Genomic DNA, 21411 nt, shown 5'->3' on the forward strand with positions numbered 1-21411 from the left:
CGGGGGACGTGTCCCAGTGCCCGCTGCGGTACTCTTCGGCTCCGCCCTGGAGGAATCAGACAATACTACTCCCTTGGTATGGCCGGAGCTTGTGTCTCAGACGCCGTTTTGCCCGTCTCCCTTGTCCTTTGGTGCCACGTTTCTGAGCGTCCTCCTGGACTTGCTTCCTGTACATCGGCCGGCCACTACTTTGGAACTTATGCATCGTCCTGCTCCCTGTTGTGCTAGCCACGGCATGGCAGTGGCGCTTTCTTTGGCCCTTTACTATCGAGCTTCACTCCAGTTTGACTTGTCTCTTATACCTCGACTTCTGCAACGGACTCCGTGGTGGCCCATCCCGTCCAGGTTGGCTGTACTGCAATTGGATTCTGTTGGACTGCGGATTCGAAGGGGCCAAGGCTGAGGAAGGGGGTTTTTCTTGTTGTACATTGAGACGTATATGGCTGGGACTGGGACTCGTGACTGTTGGAGGTACATGTAACATGGGTGCTAGGTCGGGGCCTGGGGTTGGGTGACCGCGGGTAACGATTTTGCTTGCTTTGAATAGATCCTTGGCCCTCCTCCGATCAACCGTGACATTCTTTTTCTTTTTCTTCTCTTTCTCTTCTTCTACATTTCGGGTACTCTTTTGGGGCGACAGACACACTGCTAGGGGGAGGTAGGCCGTAGCCTCTGCATGCGTGTAGGGTGGGGGGTATATTTCCTTGTTGGTTTTTTTCTATGGGCCTTCTTTTTCTTTCTTTCTTTTCTCTTTTTCTCTCCTTCCTTTCTTCTCTTTACCTTTCTCGCTTGTTCTTCCTTTCTCATTTCTTGGGTCGATGGGAGGATTGGGAACTTGTGGGTAGTGCTTGGGGATCATCATGTGATGTGCTCTAACTGCATTGCTCTGATTCGGATCCTTCCAGACCTGTTGCTATGGACTTATTTCAAAACTTTATAAAAAATTAAACCTCATCATCCTGGCGCTTGGCGGCACAATTGTGTATAATGTAACCTGGTCTATTCGTGCTCGTACTGATATGCTGCCGAGTTGTATAATTGCTTGCTGATGTGCCCTTTATTGTCGAGGCCGGCCTGAGGGTTGTAGGCCCGTATTTGTCTGCACATACTGTTAAATAAAGGTTTTCCAAAAAAAAAAAAAAAAAAAAGATTAGGACTGAATTAAGGTCTCATTGGGGCATAAGGAAAGGTGAAGGGGGGAGCATGTGTTGTAAACCTTTTGGTAAATGTGTCACAATAAATGACTTGCTCACGGAGGGTTGAACTGGCAACTGCAAGAAAGTAGAGATGGCTGAAAGGTACCCATTAATTGTGCCCAAAGCAAGGCCTTGCTGGGCGAGGTACTGTACAAACAAAAGAGCTTCAGCTAAGGGTGTAGACAGAGGATCAATAAATTTGGCAGCCCACCAAGCTACAAATGTATCCTATCAGCAGGCATGTGCACTATTTGTCGAGGGACCCTTGGTTGCTAAGATGACAGCACATACTCCAGGAGGCTGATCGAACACTAAAGTGTTACAAGTAAAGCTCCACGCATGCAGGTGTAGAGTGCCCAGGTTCGGGTGCAGAAACCTAACCTGCTGCTGTGACAGGAGATCCTTCGAAAGAAGCAGCCTGATCGAAGAACCAAGACTCCTGCTTAGGTGTTCAGGATACCATACTCTTCATGCCCAATCCAGGCCACTTGATGACTTGGGCCCTGTCAGTTTTGATTTTCTTTAGAACTCGGGGCAGGAATGGTATCAGCAGAAGGTGTACAGGAGTCCTGAGCCCCACTTGCGACAAAATGCATCTCCTAGTGAGAGCTGCCTTTGAAACTCAAACATGCAGAAGTGTGGACATTGCGTGTTTGTGGAAATAGCAAATATATCCAACCAAAGTTCTCACCAGTTGTGAAAGAGAAATTGAATATCCTGCAGGTGAAGATGGCATTTGTGATCCGAGAGGTATTGATGGCAAGATTTGTCCATCTTGGTGTTCAGAGATCCTGCCAGGTGTTTTGCGAGCGGCAAAATGTCCAGTCTTGTCTCACCTCCTCCCCCTTCTCCCAAACTTCCAGAACTCACCCACCCCCCCTACCCTTCGGACCTCCTTCCCACCTCCCCACGTCTCCCTCACCACCACAGGTTCTCAGTCTCCTTCCCATAGAGATCCCAGTCCCCCCTTCGTCCACGAGTCACAGCCCTCTGCGCGAACCCTCACTCCTCCTGCTCACACCGTCCCCCTTAGTGAAGACAACCACCTCCTCCAAAGGGACAGCAACCCCCTTCCTTCCCTATCCCCCGCCCATCCGAACTCGAAACACGAATCAGATCCTCCCACCCCGACTATCCCCCCTAATAGTAACTCGCCCGTAGCCCCTCCCCCCACCCTTCCCTCGCTCAAAAGTACCCTAAAGCCAATTCCGTGCCTGCCTCTCCTGTCATACCACTCAACAGTAACTCGCCCCAAACCCCCTCTCCCCCTCCCACAACCGAACTCTAACCTGGTCCCGGGCCCCCCGTCCCCTACCCCCTCGCCCCCCATCCAACGTCCTGCCCCATTACCCCTCCCACGCCAAGCCCAACTTCATCCACCCCCCCTCCTCCCCAGCACTTAAACTGACGCAACGCCTGGACTTTCTAGAAGCCCAGATCGCTACTCTGATCTTTGGCCTGAAGGAAACCCTATCCTCCCTAGAGAAACTCTAGCTTCCCTCCCCGGACGTTCCACCTCACCACCTCCAGCCGCCTCCCACTAGGATTGACTCTCTTACTTACATTGGGTACATGCCCCCCACAGGCTCCCGGCCTCTTCTCTCCAAGCCCAGGACAGAGTCAAGAGTTGACAGTCCTAGAAGAATTGTTCCCTCCCTTTCGCCCCAGGAAGTGAGCTCCCTCATCGCCTCCTATGAAACCCCTCCTAATCAGCCAGCCCAAGCAATTCCCCCTTACCACTCACCCTTCTCCTAAATTCAAGTCATCACTGGAGTGGGGAGGGACCCGCCCCTCCGAAAAGCTGCCAGACAACTATCCTATCTTTCCTCCTTACCCAGAGCTACTTCTGTCAACCCTATTTTGAATGCCGACCCCCCAATCAACTGTATGCTCATCAATTGCCGATCCGCCGTCAAACATGCAACAGAAATAGCCGAAACCATTTCTCCCACGACCTAGATGTAGCCTTCATCACTGAAACATGGCTAAACACTCTATCCATCCCCATCATGGACACGCTGGTGCCACCCGGTTTCTCAATTATACACAGACAGGCCCGTACACATAGGTGGCGGAATAGCTATTATCCACAAAAGTGACCTCTCCATCACTTAATCTCCCTCCGTCATATACAACTCCTTTAAATGCCTTTCGGTCAACCTCAATTCACCTCACCACCCTCCACTTCAATGCCTTCTCCTCTACCATCCCCTGGGCAACTCCTCCGAATTTGGCGCTCAGCTGACGGATCTGATCACTCAAACCGCTCTCAACAGCGACTTCAGAATAATTCTGGGCGACCTCAACCTAAGATGGAATGTAACAAAAAACCCGCTCATCCAATCTCTCACCACCCTTCTACAAGACCATGACATGACCCAGCACTGCACAAAGGAAACCCACCACAGAGGAGCAACCCTGGATGCAATCATCGCGGATAGAAAGACAATTTCAATTGACCACATCATCCCAGTGGACTGGTTAGACCATCACGCCATCCTCTTTCATATCAATCATTCGGCGCTTGCCGTCCCTCCCACTCAAACCTCCCCCAAGTGGATCAGAAACTTATCGAGAGTCCCCCCTGACAAGCTAGAAAAGGGTCAGGGGTGTGGAATTTAATAAAATATCTACTTGTCCATAGGACAGGTAGCTTCATAAATCTACTTGTCCTGTACAAAATCCACTTGTCCCTTTGGTGCCATCATGTAGTGCACCCTCAAAAATTGGCAGCACTCATTATATAAGAGCTCGGATAATAGCCTCTCTGGTTATGTCAGGCTCATAGTATAGAAGGATTTGAATACTAGTGATTTCCTTATTTTGCCTCTTTTCTGCAGATCTACCCATTCATCCTTTCATTCACCCACTGATATCTAGCATTTCACCTTTTCATTGGCTTCCATGCATTCTTTCATCAGCCTTTCACCATTCTGTTTGTTAATTCATCCATCCGCCCATCCATATCCAAATCTACCCATCCATCCCCAAACATATCCATCTATCTCGGCCATCTGTCCATCCTTTCCCACCCCCATTCTTCTGTTCATCCATCAATTTACCCTTTCACTCATCCATCCTTTCACTTACTGATCCATCCACCCTGCAACCTATCTATCTTTTCACCCTTTCCTTCATCAACACATCCATCGTCCATCCACCATCCCTATCATCCATCCTTTCACTCATTCATCCATCTAGGAAGCCACACTTACACTAATACTCACTCATCTATCTACCCTTTCACCCGCAAATCCATCCTTTCACTCACTCACCCTTACACGTTAATTATGGGCCTTTGTCTGCCGAGCTGCAGACAGAAGAGGCTCATCAAGAGCTCCACCCCTACTGTAGCTGCTAAAGCGAGTGGTTCACGATGCCCTTGGGCCCAATTTATCCTTCCAGCTCCAAATCTATCATTCAAACTCCTCCATCCTTCCTTCCATTCATACATCCATCCACCCTTTCACTCCTATCCATCCACTCTTTCACTCATCCCTCCATCCAGCCATCCTTTTGCTCTTCCATCTTTGACCCCTCCATCCTCCTTTCCACTCCTATCCATCAATCCTTTCACTCATCCCTCCATCCATCCTTTTGCTCTTCCGTCTTTCACCCCATCCATCCTCCTTTTCACTCATATCCATCCTCTCTTTCACTCATCTCTCCACCCATCAGTCTATCCATCCTTCCACCCATCAATCTATCCATCCTTCCACCCATCTATCCATCTGTCCACCCAGCCATCCGTCCACCCATCCACCCACTCCATCAGCCATCCACCCACTCAATCAGCCATTCACCCACTCTTTCTCTCATCCATCAATCCACCCTTTTATTCAACCATCCATCTTTTCACACATTCATCCACTTTCACCCATCTATTCACTCACCATTTCACTCATCCATCAATTCTTTCACTCATCCATCTTTGCATCCATCCTTTCACTCATCCATCCACTTTCACCCCATCCATCAATTCATTCACCCTTGCACTCATCCATCCATCCATCCTTTCACTCATCCATTCTTACACTCATCCATTCTTACATACATCCTTTCATTCATCCATGTATATATCCATCCACCATTTCATGTTAATTATGAACCTTTGTCTGGACCTGCAGAAAGAAGAGGCCCATTAAGAACTCCACAGCTGCTGTAGATGCTACAACGGCGTGTTAAGATGCCCTTGGTGCACGCACAAAGTGAGACGAGAAACCCAGTGCAAGGAAAGAAATGAGGGAGCGCCTGAGGATTGCATCAATTCCCCATGGGCAAACTTATTAACTTTAATGTAAGCCCTGGATGTGTTCAAATATGAGAGGCCAAGGGGAGCGGGTCAGGGTAGTCGGAGGGGGCAGCAGAGGGGGTGGGGTGGGGTTAGCAAGTACAGTCACTGAGTGAAACATAAGGTGTACAGGCAAAGCAAAGTGTAAAGGATGGTTGTGCAGGGGCTGCATGAGAAGGGAAAGCATGAGCTTTATTGTTTGCCCCCGGAGGCGAGGGTGAGGAGGGATCTTGTGGTCGATTTGGGGCTCAAGGGTGAAACACAGAGTAAAAGGCAGAGGGGTCACAAGATTAAAGTCAGAGCAGGAGCCATGAGGCCCTTAAGGCAGCCTCTTACATTCCAGTGATGTCTGTGTTCTGGAGCTGCGTCCTGTGCTCGAAGAAAATGAAAGAACCAGGGGAGGGCTTGGAAGCCACACAAGCACCTCAGGGAGAAAGCAAAAGACTGTCTACTTGTCCTTTGGACAAGTTAGAAATTAAAACCTCTTGCCCTTGTAAGAAATCTAGATGTCTCGGGCGTCGGGAGATAGGAATTCCCCACCCCTGAGGGTCTTAGCTCACTCCTTCCGAACTCGACGGAACTCCTCACAACCACGGAACTCACTTCGCCTTATCACTCAAACCTGGAGCTCGTCCTAGATCAGCTGGCACCGAGGAAACTAAAAAAACAAAGAAGCATCCCCTCCAGATCTTGGTTCTCCACTGACATTAACGAAGAAAGAAGACACCTAAGATCCCTGGAAAGAACCTGGAGGTCCAACCCTTCCTCCCCCAACCGGGACCAACTAAAGGCAGCCTGCAAAATCTACTATAACCATATCAAGAACAAAAAGTCGTCCTTCTTCTGTTCGGCCCTTGACAATGCCAAAAACCGCCCCAAAGAACTCTTTAACATCATCAGGAACCAAATCTCCATTCCTATGACAGACAACATGGTGGCGTCCAAATCCCAATGTGACGACTTTGCCAGCTTCTTCAACGAAAAAATTGCCAAAATTGATCGATCACTCTGCACTATGCCCTCCTCCCACCCCTCTGCAACTTCCCACTTCAGACCAGCAACCACAACCACTCGCTGGTCCTCCTTCCAACCTATCCAGGTTGAACTGATAAGCAATCTCATAGCCACCGCCAAACCCTCAACCCACTCCCTTGATCAGCTTCCCCCGAGATTGACCAAAGACCTGAAGCTCACTCTAACCCCTATCTGGGCCAAGATCATTAACAGCTCTCTGAGCGAGGGCTCCATCCCTGACTGCCTTAATAGGCCAAATAGGTCAAGTCACGCCACTACTAAAAAAAAACGGGCCTCGACCTCCAGGATATGAACAACTTCAGACCAGTTTCGAACCTTCCACTCTTATCTAAAATTCTGGAAAGATGTGTGCTGTCTCAGCTATCCCAGCGCTTAGAGAACACGAATCTTATCGACCCATACCAATCAGGGTTCAGAAAAGGCTGCAGTACAGAAACCGCAATCCTTAATGTCCTGGACGATCTACACATGTCGCTCGACTCCAACCAATGCAGCCTTCTCATCCTCTTAGACCTATTGGCTGCATTTGACACAGTTGATCATGCCTTGCTACTCAATGTCCTCCAAGAGAGAGCGGGCCTGGAAAAGACTGTCCTCAAATGGTTCTCCTCCTTTCTCAACAACCGCACACAAAGAATCAAAATTAAAAGCTGCGAATCTGACATTCTTCCCATCAGTAGAGGAGTCCCACAAGGGTCAGTACTCTCTCCACAACTCTTCAACATATACATGGAGCCCCTCACCTCAATTCTAAGGAAAGCCAACATCCCCTTCCACCTCTATGCGGACACACAACTATCTGGAAACCTCGTCGATCACAGACATCCACAGACTGAACCACACACTTACTGAAGTTCAACTCTGGCTCTCATCCAACCACCTCAAACTCAATGAAGAAAAAACTGAAGTGCTCCTTATCTCAAACAAAGATGAAAACCCCCAAATTCTAGAATGGCTCAAAGCCTTAAATGCCCTGAATGTTCCGCTTGTTCCATCGAACTCCATAAAATCCCTAGGGATCACCCTTGACCCCAAACTGGACATGAAAGAACACATCTCAAAAACTGCCAAAAGTGCTTTCCTGAACCTGAAACTTCTCTACAAATTGAAACCATTCCTCCCCACGAAAGACATGAAACAGGCCACGCAGGCTCTGGTACTCTCCAGAATTGACTACGGCATTGCTACTCTGACTGGAACAGCCAAATCGCACCTGAGACTTCTGACCTCTACCCTAAACGCTGCAGCAAGAATGGTCACAGGAACAAAGAAATATGAGCACATCACCCCAGCTCTTAAGGATCTGAAGTGGCTCCCTATCGACCAACGAGCCAGCTTCCGTACAGCCTGCCTCACACACAAAGCCCTGCATACAGGCAAACCTGAATACCTGGCCAACAAGCTCAAAAGGGCCGGTCAGTCTAGAAACCTCAGAAGCTCCAACACGCTCCTACTCATTCCTCTGAAATCCCAGAAACACACAACATCTAGCAAATCCTTTGCGGGTAATGCTCCCAAGATTTGGAACTCCATCCCCCCACACATCAGAATGACCGCATCCTTCCCGAAATTCAAGAAGTTACTCAAAGTACTTTTCCTCGAGCGTTCTGAAGCATACTAGAACTCCACCTGGACTTTGAAGTTCCATCATCTCTGTGACCCCAGAGCTGGTTGACTTGTTTATGACTTTCCGCCCTGTTTTGCGTTTGGCTGCTGTGCCCCTTGCCATGTTTTCCATCCTCAATGTCTGTCTGATGCCTCTGTTTGTTGTGAAGCGCTCTGATACCCTTGGGTCCAGCTAGCGCTATACAAAACTTTAATAAATAAATAAATAAATCTTGTTCAGCGGAGCAGAGTCTCTTGGAACAGGGTCCCTGACCCCACCCCGTCCTGTTTCTTGCAGTACCGCATGGAGGCAGTGTTGTCTGTGAACATTTCAACCAGCCTTCTCATAATGGAAGGAAGGAAGGTTTTCAATGTCAAGCGAATTGCTTTCAACTCTAGTAGGATGACGTGGATCTGAGACTCCGCCGGAGACCAGAGTCATCTGATTTCCACCTCTCCCAGATGTCCGCCCCCAACCCAGGAGTGACGGATCTGTGACCACAGAGAGTTCTGAGTGGGGGACGGGAGAGAAGTCTACCACTGACATAATCACGGTTCGTCACCCGCCCTTTGTGGTCTTTTGCTGTTTCCGCCAATATCTGGACCAGGTCGGAGAGATTGCCCTGATGCTGAATTGCATGGAACTTCAAGTCCCACTGCACTGCAGAACCTGCATATGCCAAAGGGTATGCTTTACGAGCAGGAAATCATGAGGCCCAACAGTCTCAGTATTACCAAAATCCAGAATAGAGGCTGAAACATCGGTATGGTAGCCTGAATATTCTGGACTCACCGCTCCGGAGCAATTGTGGGGTACTGTACTGTGTCCAAAATGGCTCTGATGAAAGGGAGAGCATGACTGGGAGTCAAGTGTGACTTTGGCACAATAATAGAGAACCCCAGTGAATGCAGAAGGTTTGCCGTAGTCTAGAGGTGGGTGACGACTGCCTGAGGCGAGTTCGCTTTAAACAGTAAGCTGTTGAGGTAAAGGAAGACTGGAACCCATAACGCCACAGGGGGTGCGGTCACAGCCATCATTTTCATGAACACCCCAGGGGTGCTAGTATAGCTGAAAGGATGCACAGGCTTGTGACCCACCTTGAACTGCAGGTAACCTCTGTAGACTGGCAGGACAGGAATATGGAAATGTGCATCCTGCAAGTTCAATGATACCATTCAGTCTCCGGGATCCAGGGCAGACAGGACCTGAGCCACAGTGAGCATTTTGAACTTTTCCATTGTTCAGGAAGTAATTGAGAGGATGCAGAACGAGAATAGGACAAAGGGCTCCATCCTTTTTGGCTCCTGAAAGTAGAGGGAATAGCAACCATGACCTACTTCTGATGTTGGCACCCTCTCAATTGCTGCTTTCGATAGAAAGAGCCTGTAGCCCTATTGCTAGAGCGAAAGGTGGTCCTTCGTTAGCCGATCTAAGGACAATGGCAAAGGACATGGTTTCTGTAAAGGGTAGGGCATAACCCCAGTGAACAATCTGAAGCACCCATTTGTCATAAGTTATTTTTGCCAGTTTGGCAAAGTAGCACTAGATCCTGCCGCCAACCTGCTGCCATTGACGTTACAAAGGCCTATTAAAGAAGCTTTGAGGCTGAGGCGGCTGCTGCTGCAGTGGAAGTGGTGGACAGGGTAGACCTCTGGTCTTGGTTCCTATGAGGTCTGTGGGAGCCATGTCCATGGCCATCAAAAGACTAAGGAGCCTGGTGGTTAGGGTTGAAAGGACGTGACCCGTAGCCCCTATTGTAGCCACAGAAAGAGCGAAAGGCAGAATGCGGCTACTGTGAGGGCCATGGTAAGCCCCTATGACCTAGCGGTGGTCCTGCCATCTTTAAAACGCTCAAGTGCCTAGTCACTAAAAAGGCACTTGCTATCGAAGGGCATGTCCTTAAGGGATTCCTTGACATCCCCTGAAAAGCCAAATGAACTCAGCTAAATGTGGCATCTGAGTGCCATTGACGACGCGATCGCTCTGCCTAGCGAGTCGGTTGTATCCGTTCCGCAGCATTTGGTGAACTTTACGTGACTCTGACAGCTGGAATTGCTTGGGAGAATAGGTCTTTGGCTGGGTAAGAAAGGCTGGGTCCTCCAGAGCTGGACAATGTTGGCAGGCATGTGCATAGGAACACCTGTGCAGGGCTTGATCCAGGCTCCCAGCAGGATATCAATACAGACTTTATGAAAGAGGAGTAGGGGTTCTGGGGGGATAGCCCAGGTTGAAGTACCTCTGTCAAGACGTTTGTCTCGACTTCCATCATGGCCAGCGAATGGTTCAGGACCTCAGCAAATCTATGCACCACCATTGCAAAGGAGGTCCCTACCTCCATAGCAATAGTAGGAGGGGAGAGGCGACCAGTGCCATTAGCCAGTGCCTCACACCAGTTATCCTCTGCAATGGTCTCTTCTAGGCAATAGGGATAGCTATATGGATCCTCAGATCCACTCCAATCATAATCCTTACAGGTCCTTTCTGGGAAATAAGACTGTCTCCGATTCAGATTGTCAAGAGTCTGATCGGAGCCAATGCCAGGATCGTTCAACACAGATCTGGTTCTGTATCGGAGTCTAGAATTATGATGGGATTGGCACCGGAACGGTGTCACTGCAACAAATCCCAGTGGAGGCTAAGGTTTCGCAACCAAGGTCGGTCAGGGAACGGGGCCAGAGAATCCGACTGACGCAGAGGGCTTATCCACCGGCTGAAACACAGTCGAGGGCCCCTTCGTGAAGTCTGGGAGTGTGACGATGACAGGCATGAATGATTGCTATAAGGGTCCCGGGATCTTTGTCTATGACCGGGACCTGGATCAGTGTGGAGTCATGTGTCAAGCAGCCAGGAGCTTCATGGCTCCCTCTCGGATAGCCTTTGGCTGCATTGTCTTGCACTCGATACAGGCCCTGGAGCCAAGATCTCCTGCAGGCACCAAAGACAAACCATGTAGAGGTTTGTCAGACAAATGTCTGCAACAGGCACCACAAGGCTTAAAACCTACAGGTTTCTTTAAAGACATATTTAAAAAAAATTGAAAAGATAGACACACTTGGTTAAAAAAATAGATTTTAAAGATAACTGACTGATCTGCGCTGATGGCGCGGAAAAGAAGGAACTGAGGTTAATGCACTGGGGTGGAAACAACATATGCCAGCTGCCATCATTCATGGGGGCTGGACAGAAAAATTTCAGGCTCCAGTCCGACGCCTGGGGAATATTCTAAGGTAAGGAATCTGTGCTAGAAGTCTCTATCTGATATAACATAACATTTGGGGGAGTTGGGCCCATTGCATTCCTGCATGCTCAACCACTTCAAATTTGTGTTACAAACCCATAACCCTTTGAATTTTACTCGCCCACTGCAGCGGCCAGCTAATGCAGGAGTGCTTGATGACACATACCTCTTTCTTGCTGTTTTGTGTCCTACTGGATGACTCATGAACGACAATATAGTGAGCATCATTAGTACTGATTATGCCTAATGTAGCAATTGTATTCTCTGGATTCCCACAGGCCCAACCTCATGATGCCCTCTTGGTCCATGCTGTATCCCACAACGGTGGTTGCCGCCCCTAATCCGCAACAGTGGGTGTGAAAGCAATGTGCTGACAAACCTACTGTGATCAGGGCTTTGAGCAGAATCCTCGAGGTGCAGCAAGTGCCATCGTGACCTACTGGCGTACTTTATTTCACACCTGCTACACACCCAAAGGTTCCTTTAAGTGCTCTAGAGGGATCCCATTGTCTCCCTAATTGGTGACTATCTTTTTAGCGCCTTTTTTAGTGGATTTATTCTTTGAGTGCCCTTACGTCTTCTCCCCCTGTGCTGGCGGAAGGGATCGGTGTCAGTACTTTTTAAAGCCTGGACTATGTTGGGAGACCTTGTTAAGGTTCCAGCCCCCAAGTCATGCTCTGCTTTCTGGACCTTTGATTAACTGCGTTCTCCGCCAGGCTCCGCTTGGTGGGGTAGGTGGCTAAACCAGTGTGCTATGGGTAATAATGCAAACACAATGGGAGCACTTTTACGGGCTATCCCCCATTCTCTGAGCAGAAGTAATAGGCTAGTCCAAAAACATAGGATTTCAAATGTTATTTGCAAGGGTCAGAGATGGAATTGTAAAAATGTTACTCTGGGAACCCATAACTTAGGGATCAATGTGGGCAACAAAAATGGGGTAAAGTCAAAAGGGGTGGAGTCATGATAATCAATCTGAAAGTCAACTTATACATTTTTTTCCAAAACTCTGGCACAAAGAAATTGGCACCAAGGAGAAATGTGATCGAGAATCTGTTCTGGATTAATTTGTTGCAAACTCTGCGTTTTGAAATACCTTATGGGGGTTAAAGCACCTGCTACAGAGAGCTTTGGGTGTCCAGTAAACCCAGGGAATATTAATAATGGTAAGATACTTTGGTGGTTAAAGCACTCGCTGGAGAGGTCTGTGTTATGTAATATAAAAGGCTAATGATGGTTAATGTGTCTCCTGCAAAGCAAATTGTATAACACGCTGATGACTATCTATGTAGCTAGGGTAGATTGTCAACTGTTTTTGCCAAAGAGGTCCTTTTATTATTTGCAGTTCATAAATTGCAGATCTAATATAGCACAGTGAGTTATGGCCTGGTATCAAGGACCCGCATACACACTGAAAGGCAGGGGTTTAGAACCTTATTTTTTTTCTCAATCTATTACAAGGCTGATTAAAAATATTTTGTGGTGTAGTAATAAAGGAGAAACGCACGCACTACGTTATGTTTTGAATCCTGACTTTGTGTTTTTCCTAGCTATACAATCTTAGCAAATAGTCTCTACCAATAAAGACAATGTTTAACTCCTACACCTTCAAACCCTCTTTGTCTTATGCAACATCATATACATTGATTTACACAACACACTTGTAAAATTTATTTTCTATGTGTGTGCATTTAATATAAAGTGCTCTGACATCCTACAATCAGATGAGTAGCGCTATAAAAGTATTAAATAAAAAAATTAGCAAGTGCTATTTAAAATGTTGCTCGTGTAAATACTTGTATGTACTGGCCCATCTGACATTCTTTAAATGCATGCACATCTCTTACATAAAGTCAAAAATATGTCTCTAAATTTCTTTTAAGTACCTGTGAAATGATAAGTTGTGTGTCTTTGCTTCCCCATTCCATTGGCAAGTAGGTGTAAGGCTGAAGATAGCTTATAATCAGAATTGTACTCGAACAAAAGGAAGGCTGATTGCCCTTTAAATTCAGCTGCGGTTTCTCCATGAGGGCAGGGGATCATCGCCCCCGATTCCTGCCCACTCTGAGCCACGCATGAAAAAATGAAATGGCAGTGAAATAAAGGATTTTATTGCAATTTTGTTCTTAAAGATGTGCGTGCCGCAATGCCCCCAAGCAAAGAGACATGCAGGGCATATCCTCTGTTGCAGATTGGCAGCATGCAGGACTGAAGCAGTGGCAGGCTGGATGCTCCAAAGTGTGCATGCCAGTTTGGCCGGCTGTCTTACGACGGCCAGCCTGACATGCACACTTTTCAGCTCTCTAACCTAGATGTCTTAGACAGTTGGGTGGTGGGCAAGCACAAGCCTCCAGGGCCTGAAGGAGCGTCCAGTCAAGACACTCCATCCAATCCTGGAGCTTCTGTCATGCTGGTAAACAGCATAAGAATAGCGTCTGGATAGGTTGGGGGAGCTCCACAGCAGCCAGCAGTTTCACCGAGGGAAACCTGCAGCAGTGGGTAAGTACCATTTATTTACATTGTATTTATTTAAATTGTTAGTGTAGTTTTATTCTGGGTGGATGGAGGGGTTGTTTTATTATGATCTTTTGGATGGAGGGGTTGTTTTATTATGATCTTTTGGATGGAGGGGTTGTTTTATTATGATCTTTTGGATGGAGGGGATGTTTTATTATAATCTTTTGGATGAAGGGGATGTTTTATTTTGCTTTTTTAGAAGCTGTGTGGCACTTTGTTCACCCCACCACTTTTAAATGTTGCCAGCCGCCCAGTTTAAATTCCCCTTTGCTTTGGGCCCAAGCTGGAACCGCTTGATAGTGTCTTATTGGATGAGATTTAAACACAATTTATGTCACCTGTTGTCTGAGGGCAATGGCATTCTCAGGATAAAAGATACAGAATCTCAGAAGGCGAAATAGGGACAGAGTACTAAATATACCAACTGGGTTCCATGTCTTTCTCAAATTAAACCAGTTATATGGTAATAAATGTGGAGGAACTAGGGGCGAGAGAGTTGCAAACAGAAGTAGCACAATTGTGTGACATGGTTGTGAATCTAGGCTGGATAGTAATCTTGGACCAGAGCTAGTAGTCCTCCGAATTGTATTCTGTTCAAGACAAAAAGAAACGTTATTTTTAAGTGATGTATTTTTTGTCTGGAACTGATTGCATTGTAGCACTTACAGACTTTTTTTCCCATTGTATAAAGAATCCCATCAATGAGTTTACAAAGAAATTAATAATAACTTCTTCTACTACCTTCTAGAGATCGGATCCCCTAAGAATGTTATCGATCATGTTACCATTTGATCTTTTTTTAACCATTTTATATAGCAACAGGATATGGTGGACAAACTCTATTAGTGGCTATTAATCGGCTCCAGTATGATTTGGTCTCGTGTATAATGATCTGATTAACTAACTTCTGGTTGCTGGTGTTTTCTGATTTGTCTATGTTTTGCAACAGTTGTAACCAATCCAGCAACAAAATCTTTACTGTTTACTTGATAGTAATCTGACGTGATATAGCACAACAATGGGAAGAACATTTGAGTGCAGGGATGTGTAGTGTGAAAATATGGACTTGTGTATGGCTGCAGAAAGAATTGTACATAAGAGTGGAGGAAGCCCACACAAATGTGATTATCCCTGTGGACTCTGGATATGCCACCGCCTCACTGGAATTAATGGGTAGACTTCACTGTTATGAATATGATGCAGTGTGCATTAAGTTGGATTGTCAACATTTATTGTTATGTGTATAATGATGCTAGGTCGATTTTAATGCCTGCTCTTTTACTTGATTGTTTTAGTGTTTAAAAAGAAAATCACATAACGATCAACATATTTATTAAAAGTGGGGTAGAGAGGAGGTCTATCAGATCTACCAAGTGACTTAACAGAATAGAATACCCATTCACAGTAGGGAAGTCAGAGTAGAGGAATCAGCCTAATGTGCAGTGTTGGGATCCGCCAGATGCGCAATGGTGTTCTGGCCGCAGTGGGTGATGCAGTAACTGCTACGCTGATGTTTTTTAAAATTAAAATATGAGGATCGCCCGAGGCGGAGTAACTGATTTTCTGGTGTAAATTAGTGGCACCTTTGTAGGCATGCTGTGAGGCTGTCCACCTAAGGGAATGCTTTTGGCTTCAACAGAATACAATTCAGAGGTCTACTAGAAGTCGTTGTTTGCAATGTGGATTTACCTCATTATGCTAAGCCATCCGAAGCGCCATAAGGACATGGCATTCCCAGGTGTATTGTTCACCCCAGTAATGAAGAGAGCATGTGGGGAAACATGGGGAGATAGCAAGTGGCAATTTCTGAGATGAATGTCTCCTTTAAATTCTATATCTTCCCATTTCTGGAATAGTCCAGCGTGAACTTGATGTGTTTGGATGGACATTGTTTAAATGTAATTTGGTGTACTACAAAAATGGGTAGATTCCAGCAGGACACTACACAATGACCTGGAATTTGAAGAAACTCCTATACCTATCTGTGTTGTAAAAAGGGAGGGCACAGAGACCAGCACATTTCACTGCTGAACCTTAACAAAACAGCATGAAGGCTACTTGTAGAAAACCCAGGCTATACTGGCCATGCTCAATACCCACAATCACAAGATGATATAAGGCTGCACTTTAACTGGGCAAAGTGCAGCTGGGCCTCACGCTCACCAAGGTAGAAGTACAAATAATGTTCTGTGTACCTTTCTGCAGAGGTGCTTGCCAGAGTCTAAGGGAACGGTCCTCAGCCACAGTGAGGAAGAATGGGCTGTCCTTGGTGGCGGAGGCTCCACGGACTGATCCAGTATGCCCTGCATGACTCTGATATTTCTCCACCTGGGAAAACATGTTAAAGAGAAATTGATCGAAGGAGCAATAAAAGATGTAAAAACACAAGTAACTTAATTAGAAGCTCTACACATTCATCATCTAAAGGAATACTGAAGTGAAAACAAAATCTTCAGTTCTAGGTATGGGACTTAGAAAGCTCCAATTGGATGTTTATTGAAAGAGTGAACTGAGGCCCAAGTTGCTTTTGAGAGCGATAGGAATTAGCAGCCTCTCTGACACTATATCCCAGCTCTTTCACGAAGGAGCACAAATGGTATACACACGGTTCTTTGTATGGGACTTTCAATAGAGTTTGATGTAGATAACCATTTACATGCAAACTGTCTTGTTTGTGGCGGATTTTTCCTTTTTGCACCCTGGAAAAAAATAAGAAAACTTTGATTGTCCCAGATGTTCTCTTGGTAACAGACACTGAGAACCCTAGACGTTTCAGTCTGCGAATGCGCATCAAAGTAACACCCTCATCACAAGCGCCATTGGACACCTTGCCTGCTGAAAGCAGACAAAATGGGTGTGTTAAGTACCAGTGGAAATGGTACATTACAGCAAGCAATAGGCGTGGTGATTTCGATTCTACAGCGAATTCCCAATTTCTACTGGGGCACTCAGAGTTCAGCCGCTCCCTGCAGAATTACAAATGGACGTGGCATTGTAACATCCAGGGAGAAGTGAGAGGTGGGGGTTGAGAGGCTGTTACTAGCCAACTTGTAATTATGGGCCCCCAGAAGGAAGCAACACACTATCGACATTATTTAGTGATTTGTGGAACTCAGAAATTACTTTGGTTGAAACTTGAGATTTAAAATGTAACACAATCTGTTCATACCTCTTCCAACATGTTAGAGCCAATGTCCCGTGGAGCACACAGAGCCCTGAAGGCTTGAGTATACATCCATACCAGTAGAATTCCCTCCTCTACCAGAAACTGAATATCTGGCAAGACGGATATCTGGTCACACACACTTGGTAGTAGTAACAAGGGGAAGTAACAGAAACAGAAGAACCAACTGCAGATTGGATCCTTGGAAGCTGAGAGACCTGAGACATGGCTGGAATTCATGCATATTCCACTTTATATTTCAAAGTCAATACAGAATCAATCCATGCCCCTACAGTGTTATGGAAGGTGGACAAGAAAGTACTCCGAGACAGGATTAGATATGATAGCACAAAAAAGAATACATTTTAGCCCTCAAGAATATAATGCTGAAGTTAGAGACACCCCTAATAGCTGATCCAACCATTGAATAGTCTAGACTCAAGTTATGGAGGAAATAATCTGAAAATAAAGGCCAAAACACTGCAAATCCACACTACCTAGCTCTACGCACAAGTTACTACTTGTGTAACAATATATCTGTAAGAGACATTAGTTAATGATAGATTCCTTACCTTAGAATATCCCCAGGCGTCAGACTGGATCCGGAAAATTTGGCGCACCGGCAGACGTCGTTCGCGGCTCCGCATCCGTCGTCGACGTCGTTAGCGCCGGAATGACGTCGTCGGAGTACATAGACGCCGCCCATGCACGCTGACGCCAGTTCTGATACACAGCTTTTCCGCGCCAGATACGCAGAGCAATGATAGAACCAACACTGGCGCCATGAAACTAGGGCACTGAAAGGGGATGACCTTAACCCTAGATATCGGTTCGCAGAACGGGGAGGATGGGTGGGTTGGTAAGGAATCTATCACTAACTAATGTCTCTTACAGATATATTGTTACAGAAGTAGTAACTTGTGCATCTGAAAGAGACACGTTAGTGATAGATTCCTTACCTTAGAATAGATACCCCAGCAATACCAACCCTGGTGGTGGGTCTGCAAACCAATAATCACACCAGAAAATCCTGGAGCACGGAACGGCCAAAGAAGCCATCCCTCCGGACTTGGCTGTCCAGGCAATAGTGTCTTGCAAACGTGTGCAGCGAGGCCCACGTAGCTGCCTGGCGAATGTCCTGTAAGGGCACTCCTCGGCCCAGGGCAGTGGTAGTCGCCGTGGCCCGAGTGGAATGAGCCCTCAGTCCAACAGGGGGTTCCTTCTTAGCCAAGGAGTAACACGCCTGGATATACAAGATGATCCACCGCGAGATGGTCCGCTTGTGCACCACCTTTCCCTTCTTAGCGCCCACGTAACCAACAAAGAGTTGGTCATCCACCCGGAACTGGCGTGTGCGATCCAGATAGTAAGAGAGTGCACGTTTTGGGTCCAGACGGTGGAGCCTCTCTTCTTCTTTCGAGGGATGCGGAGGCGGAAAGAAGGTGGGCAAGGAAATGGACTGCCCGATGTGGAAGGCCGTGACAACCTTGGGCAGGAAAGAGGGTCTTGTCCGCAACACAACCGTGTCCGGATGAACAGAGAGGAAAGGAGGTGTAGAAGAAAGAGCCTGGAGCTCACTCACTCTCCTGGCAGAGGTGATGGCAACCAGGAAGGCAGTCTTCAAGGTAAGAAGACGGAGAGGACAGTTGTGGAGCGGCTCAAAGGGAGCACACATTAGGTAGGTAAGCACACAATTCAAGTCCCACTGGGGCATCACAAAGGGAACAGGAGGAAACATGTGTGTGATGTCCTTCAAAAACCTATTTACAATCGGGGACTGTTGATCGGGTAGCCTTAAGAAGGCGGAAGGGCAGAAAGGTAGCCCTTGATAGTGCCCAGAGCAAAGCCCTGCTGGGCAAGAGAAAGAAGGAAGTGGAGAACCTCAGAAAGGGAGCAGAGAGTGGATCCACAGCCTTTGCTGTGCACCATGCCACAAATCTTTTCCACCTGCAGGCGTATACCGACTTCATGGAGGGACGCTTGGCTGCCAGAATGACATTACAGACTACGGGAGGCAAGTCAAATGGCCTCAACTGTCGCCGCTCAATCTCCAAGCTCGTAGGTGGAGACTGGACAGGTTCGGGTGGAGGACCGTCCCCTGCTGCTGCGACAGAAGGTCCTCCCGAAGAGGCAGACGAATCGGGGGATCGACAGACATGCTGAGTAGCTCGGGATACCAGTATCTTCGTGCCCAGTCCGGAGCCACAAGGATAACCTGGGCCCGATCGCGCCTGATCTTCTTCAGCACTCTGGGCAGAAGTGGTATAGGCGGAAAGGCGTACAATAGACCGCAACTCCACTCGCGACGAAAAGCGTCTCCGAGGGAGTGCCGCCTTGGAAATTGGTGGCGAATAGATCTAACCAAAGCTCTCCCCACTGCTGAAAGAGGCCTTGCGCCACGTCTGAGTTCAGACGCCATTCGTGATCCATCATGCACTGGCGGCGTTCGTCCACCCTGGCGTTCAGAGAACCTGTCAGGTGTTGAACCACCAGGGTCACGCCCTGATGTTCCAGCCACTGCCAGAGGCACAGACCCTCCTGGCATAGGGTCCACGACCCCACCCGCCCTGTTTGTTGCAGTACCACATGGCGGTGGTGTTGTCTGTGAACACCTGCACTACATTCCCCCGGACAGAGGGGAGGAATGCCTTTAGTGCAAGACGGATCGCCCTCAGCTCCAGAAGGTTGATGTGGAGCCGGGACTCCGCTGGAGACCAGAGGCCTCGGATCTCCGCCTCTCCCATGTGGCCCCCCCAGCCCAGGAGGGACGCGTCTGTCACAACTACGTGCTCCGGGTGGGGTAGGGAGAGGGATCTGCCACTGACCCAATGGCGGTCCGTGAGCCACCACGGCAACCGTCTTGCAGTGCCCTCCGAGATCAAGACAAGGTCAGACAAGTTGCCCTGATGCTGGGCCCACTGAAACTTCAGGTCCCACTGCAGAGCCCGCATCCGCCACCGGGCGTGATGCACCAGAAGGATGCAGGAGGCCATCAGCCCCAGAAGCCGCAGCGTCAACCTGACCAAGACTCGGGATAAAGGCTGAAAGACCGGAATCATAGCCTGAATATCCCGAACCCGCTGTTCAGGAGGACAAACCCGAAACTGCGCCGAGTCCAGAACCGCTCCGATGAAGAGGAGCTTCTGATAGGGACACAGGTGAGACTTCGGCACGTTGATGGAGAACCCCTGCAGGTGCAGGAGATCGGCCGTAGTCTGTAGGTGGCTGACTACTGTCTGGGGCGAGCCCGCCTCCAACAACCAGTCGTCGAGGTAGGGGAAGACTGACACCCCTAACCTGCGCAGATGGGCTGCGACCACCACCATCACTTTCGTGAACACCCGTGGGGCGCTGGTAAGGCCGAAGGGGAGCATGGTAAATTGAAAGTGCTCGTGGCCTACCGTGAACCGAAGGTAATGCCGGTGGGCCGGCAGGACGGGGATATGAAAATAAGCCTCCTGCAAGTCCAATGCTACCATCCAGTCTCCGGGGTCCAGGGCTGCTAAGACCTGAGCCAGAGTCAGCATCTTGAACTTCTCCTGTCGGAGGAAGCCGTTGACGTTCCGTCGGTCCAAGATTGGGCGTAGGACCCCTTTGCCCTTCTTGGGTACCAGAAAGTAGTGGGAGTAACAACCACACCCTACTTCCGGCCCAGGAACGCGCTCGATGGCCCCCTTGGCCAAGAGGGCCGTGACTTCCTCTTGCAGAAGTTGCAAGTGATCCCCCGACACGCGGTGGAATTGCGGTGGCATGGCTGGAGGGGTCGCCTCGAAGGGGAGGGAGTAGCCCCTTTGGACGATTTGCAGCACCCACCTGTCCGATGTGACAGTGCGCCAGTGGAAGAGGTGATGGCGAACCCTGCCCCCCACTGGCGTCACATGGGCCTGAAAGCACGGACTAGGAGGGTTTTGAGGCAGGTGCTGCGGGGGAAGGTGTGGACTGGCCTCGCCGTGGTCCCCGACCGCCGCTACAGCGGTTTCCACGGCCGCCACCGCGCTGTTGAGCGTTCTGCGGCGTGTGGCTGACGGCACGTGTGGGGGCGCCCCTTCCTTGGCCACGAAAGGAGCGAAAGGCACCCGTTTGCTGGCGTGGGGCTGAGAGGCCCAAGGACTTGGCCGTAGCCCTGAAGTCCTTAAAACGCTCAAGCGCATGGTCTGCCTTGTCGCCAAAGAGGCGACGGCCATCGAACGGCATATCCAGAAGTTTAGCTGCCGAAAAGTTGGCGGACCTCAACCAGGCATGGCGTCGAACCGCCACCGTCGTTGCCATCGCCCTGCCCAGTGAGTCCGTTGTATCCAGCCCACACCGGATGGAATACCGTGCTGCATCTCGACCCTCCGCAAGGGCTTGGGCGAGTTTTGCCCG

The 21411-nt window shown here is 48.5% G+C and overlaps 1 protein-coding gene across 7 annotated transcripts in view; it reads right to left on the bottom strand.

Moving 5' to 3' along the window:
* Positions 1–21411, bottom strand: part of TEP1 (telomerase associated protein 1) — a 1080103-nt gene that overhangs the window by 179387 nt on the left and 879305 nt on the right. For all 7 annotated transcript variants that reach the window (XM_086931874.1, XM_086931872.1, XM_086931869.1 and 4 more), the window contains one exon: positions 16079–16211. In XM_086931874.1, the coding sequence (XP_086788000.1) occupies positions 16079–16211 (133 nt within the window). The remainder of the gene's footprint in view (positions 1–16078; positions 16212–21411) is intronic.

Source organism: Lissotriton vulgaris, chromosome 7 (assembly GCF_964263255.1).
Source record: "Lissotriton vulgaris chromosome 7, aLisVul1.2, whole genome shotgun sequence".
Lineage (NCBI taxonomy): Eukaryota > Metazoa > Chordata > Amphibia > Caudata > Salamandridae > Lissotriton > Lissotriton vulgaris.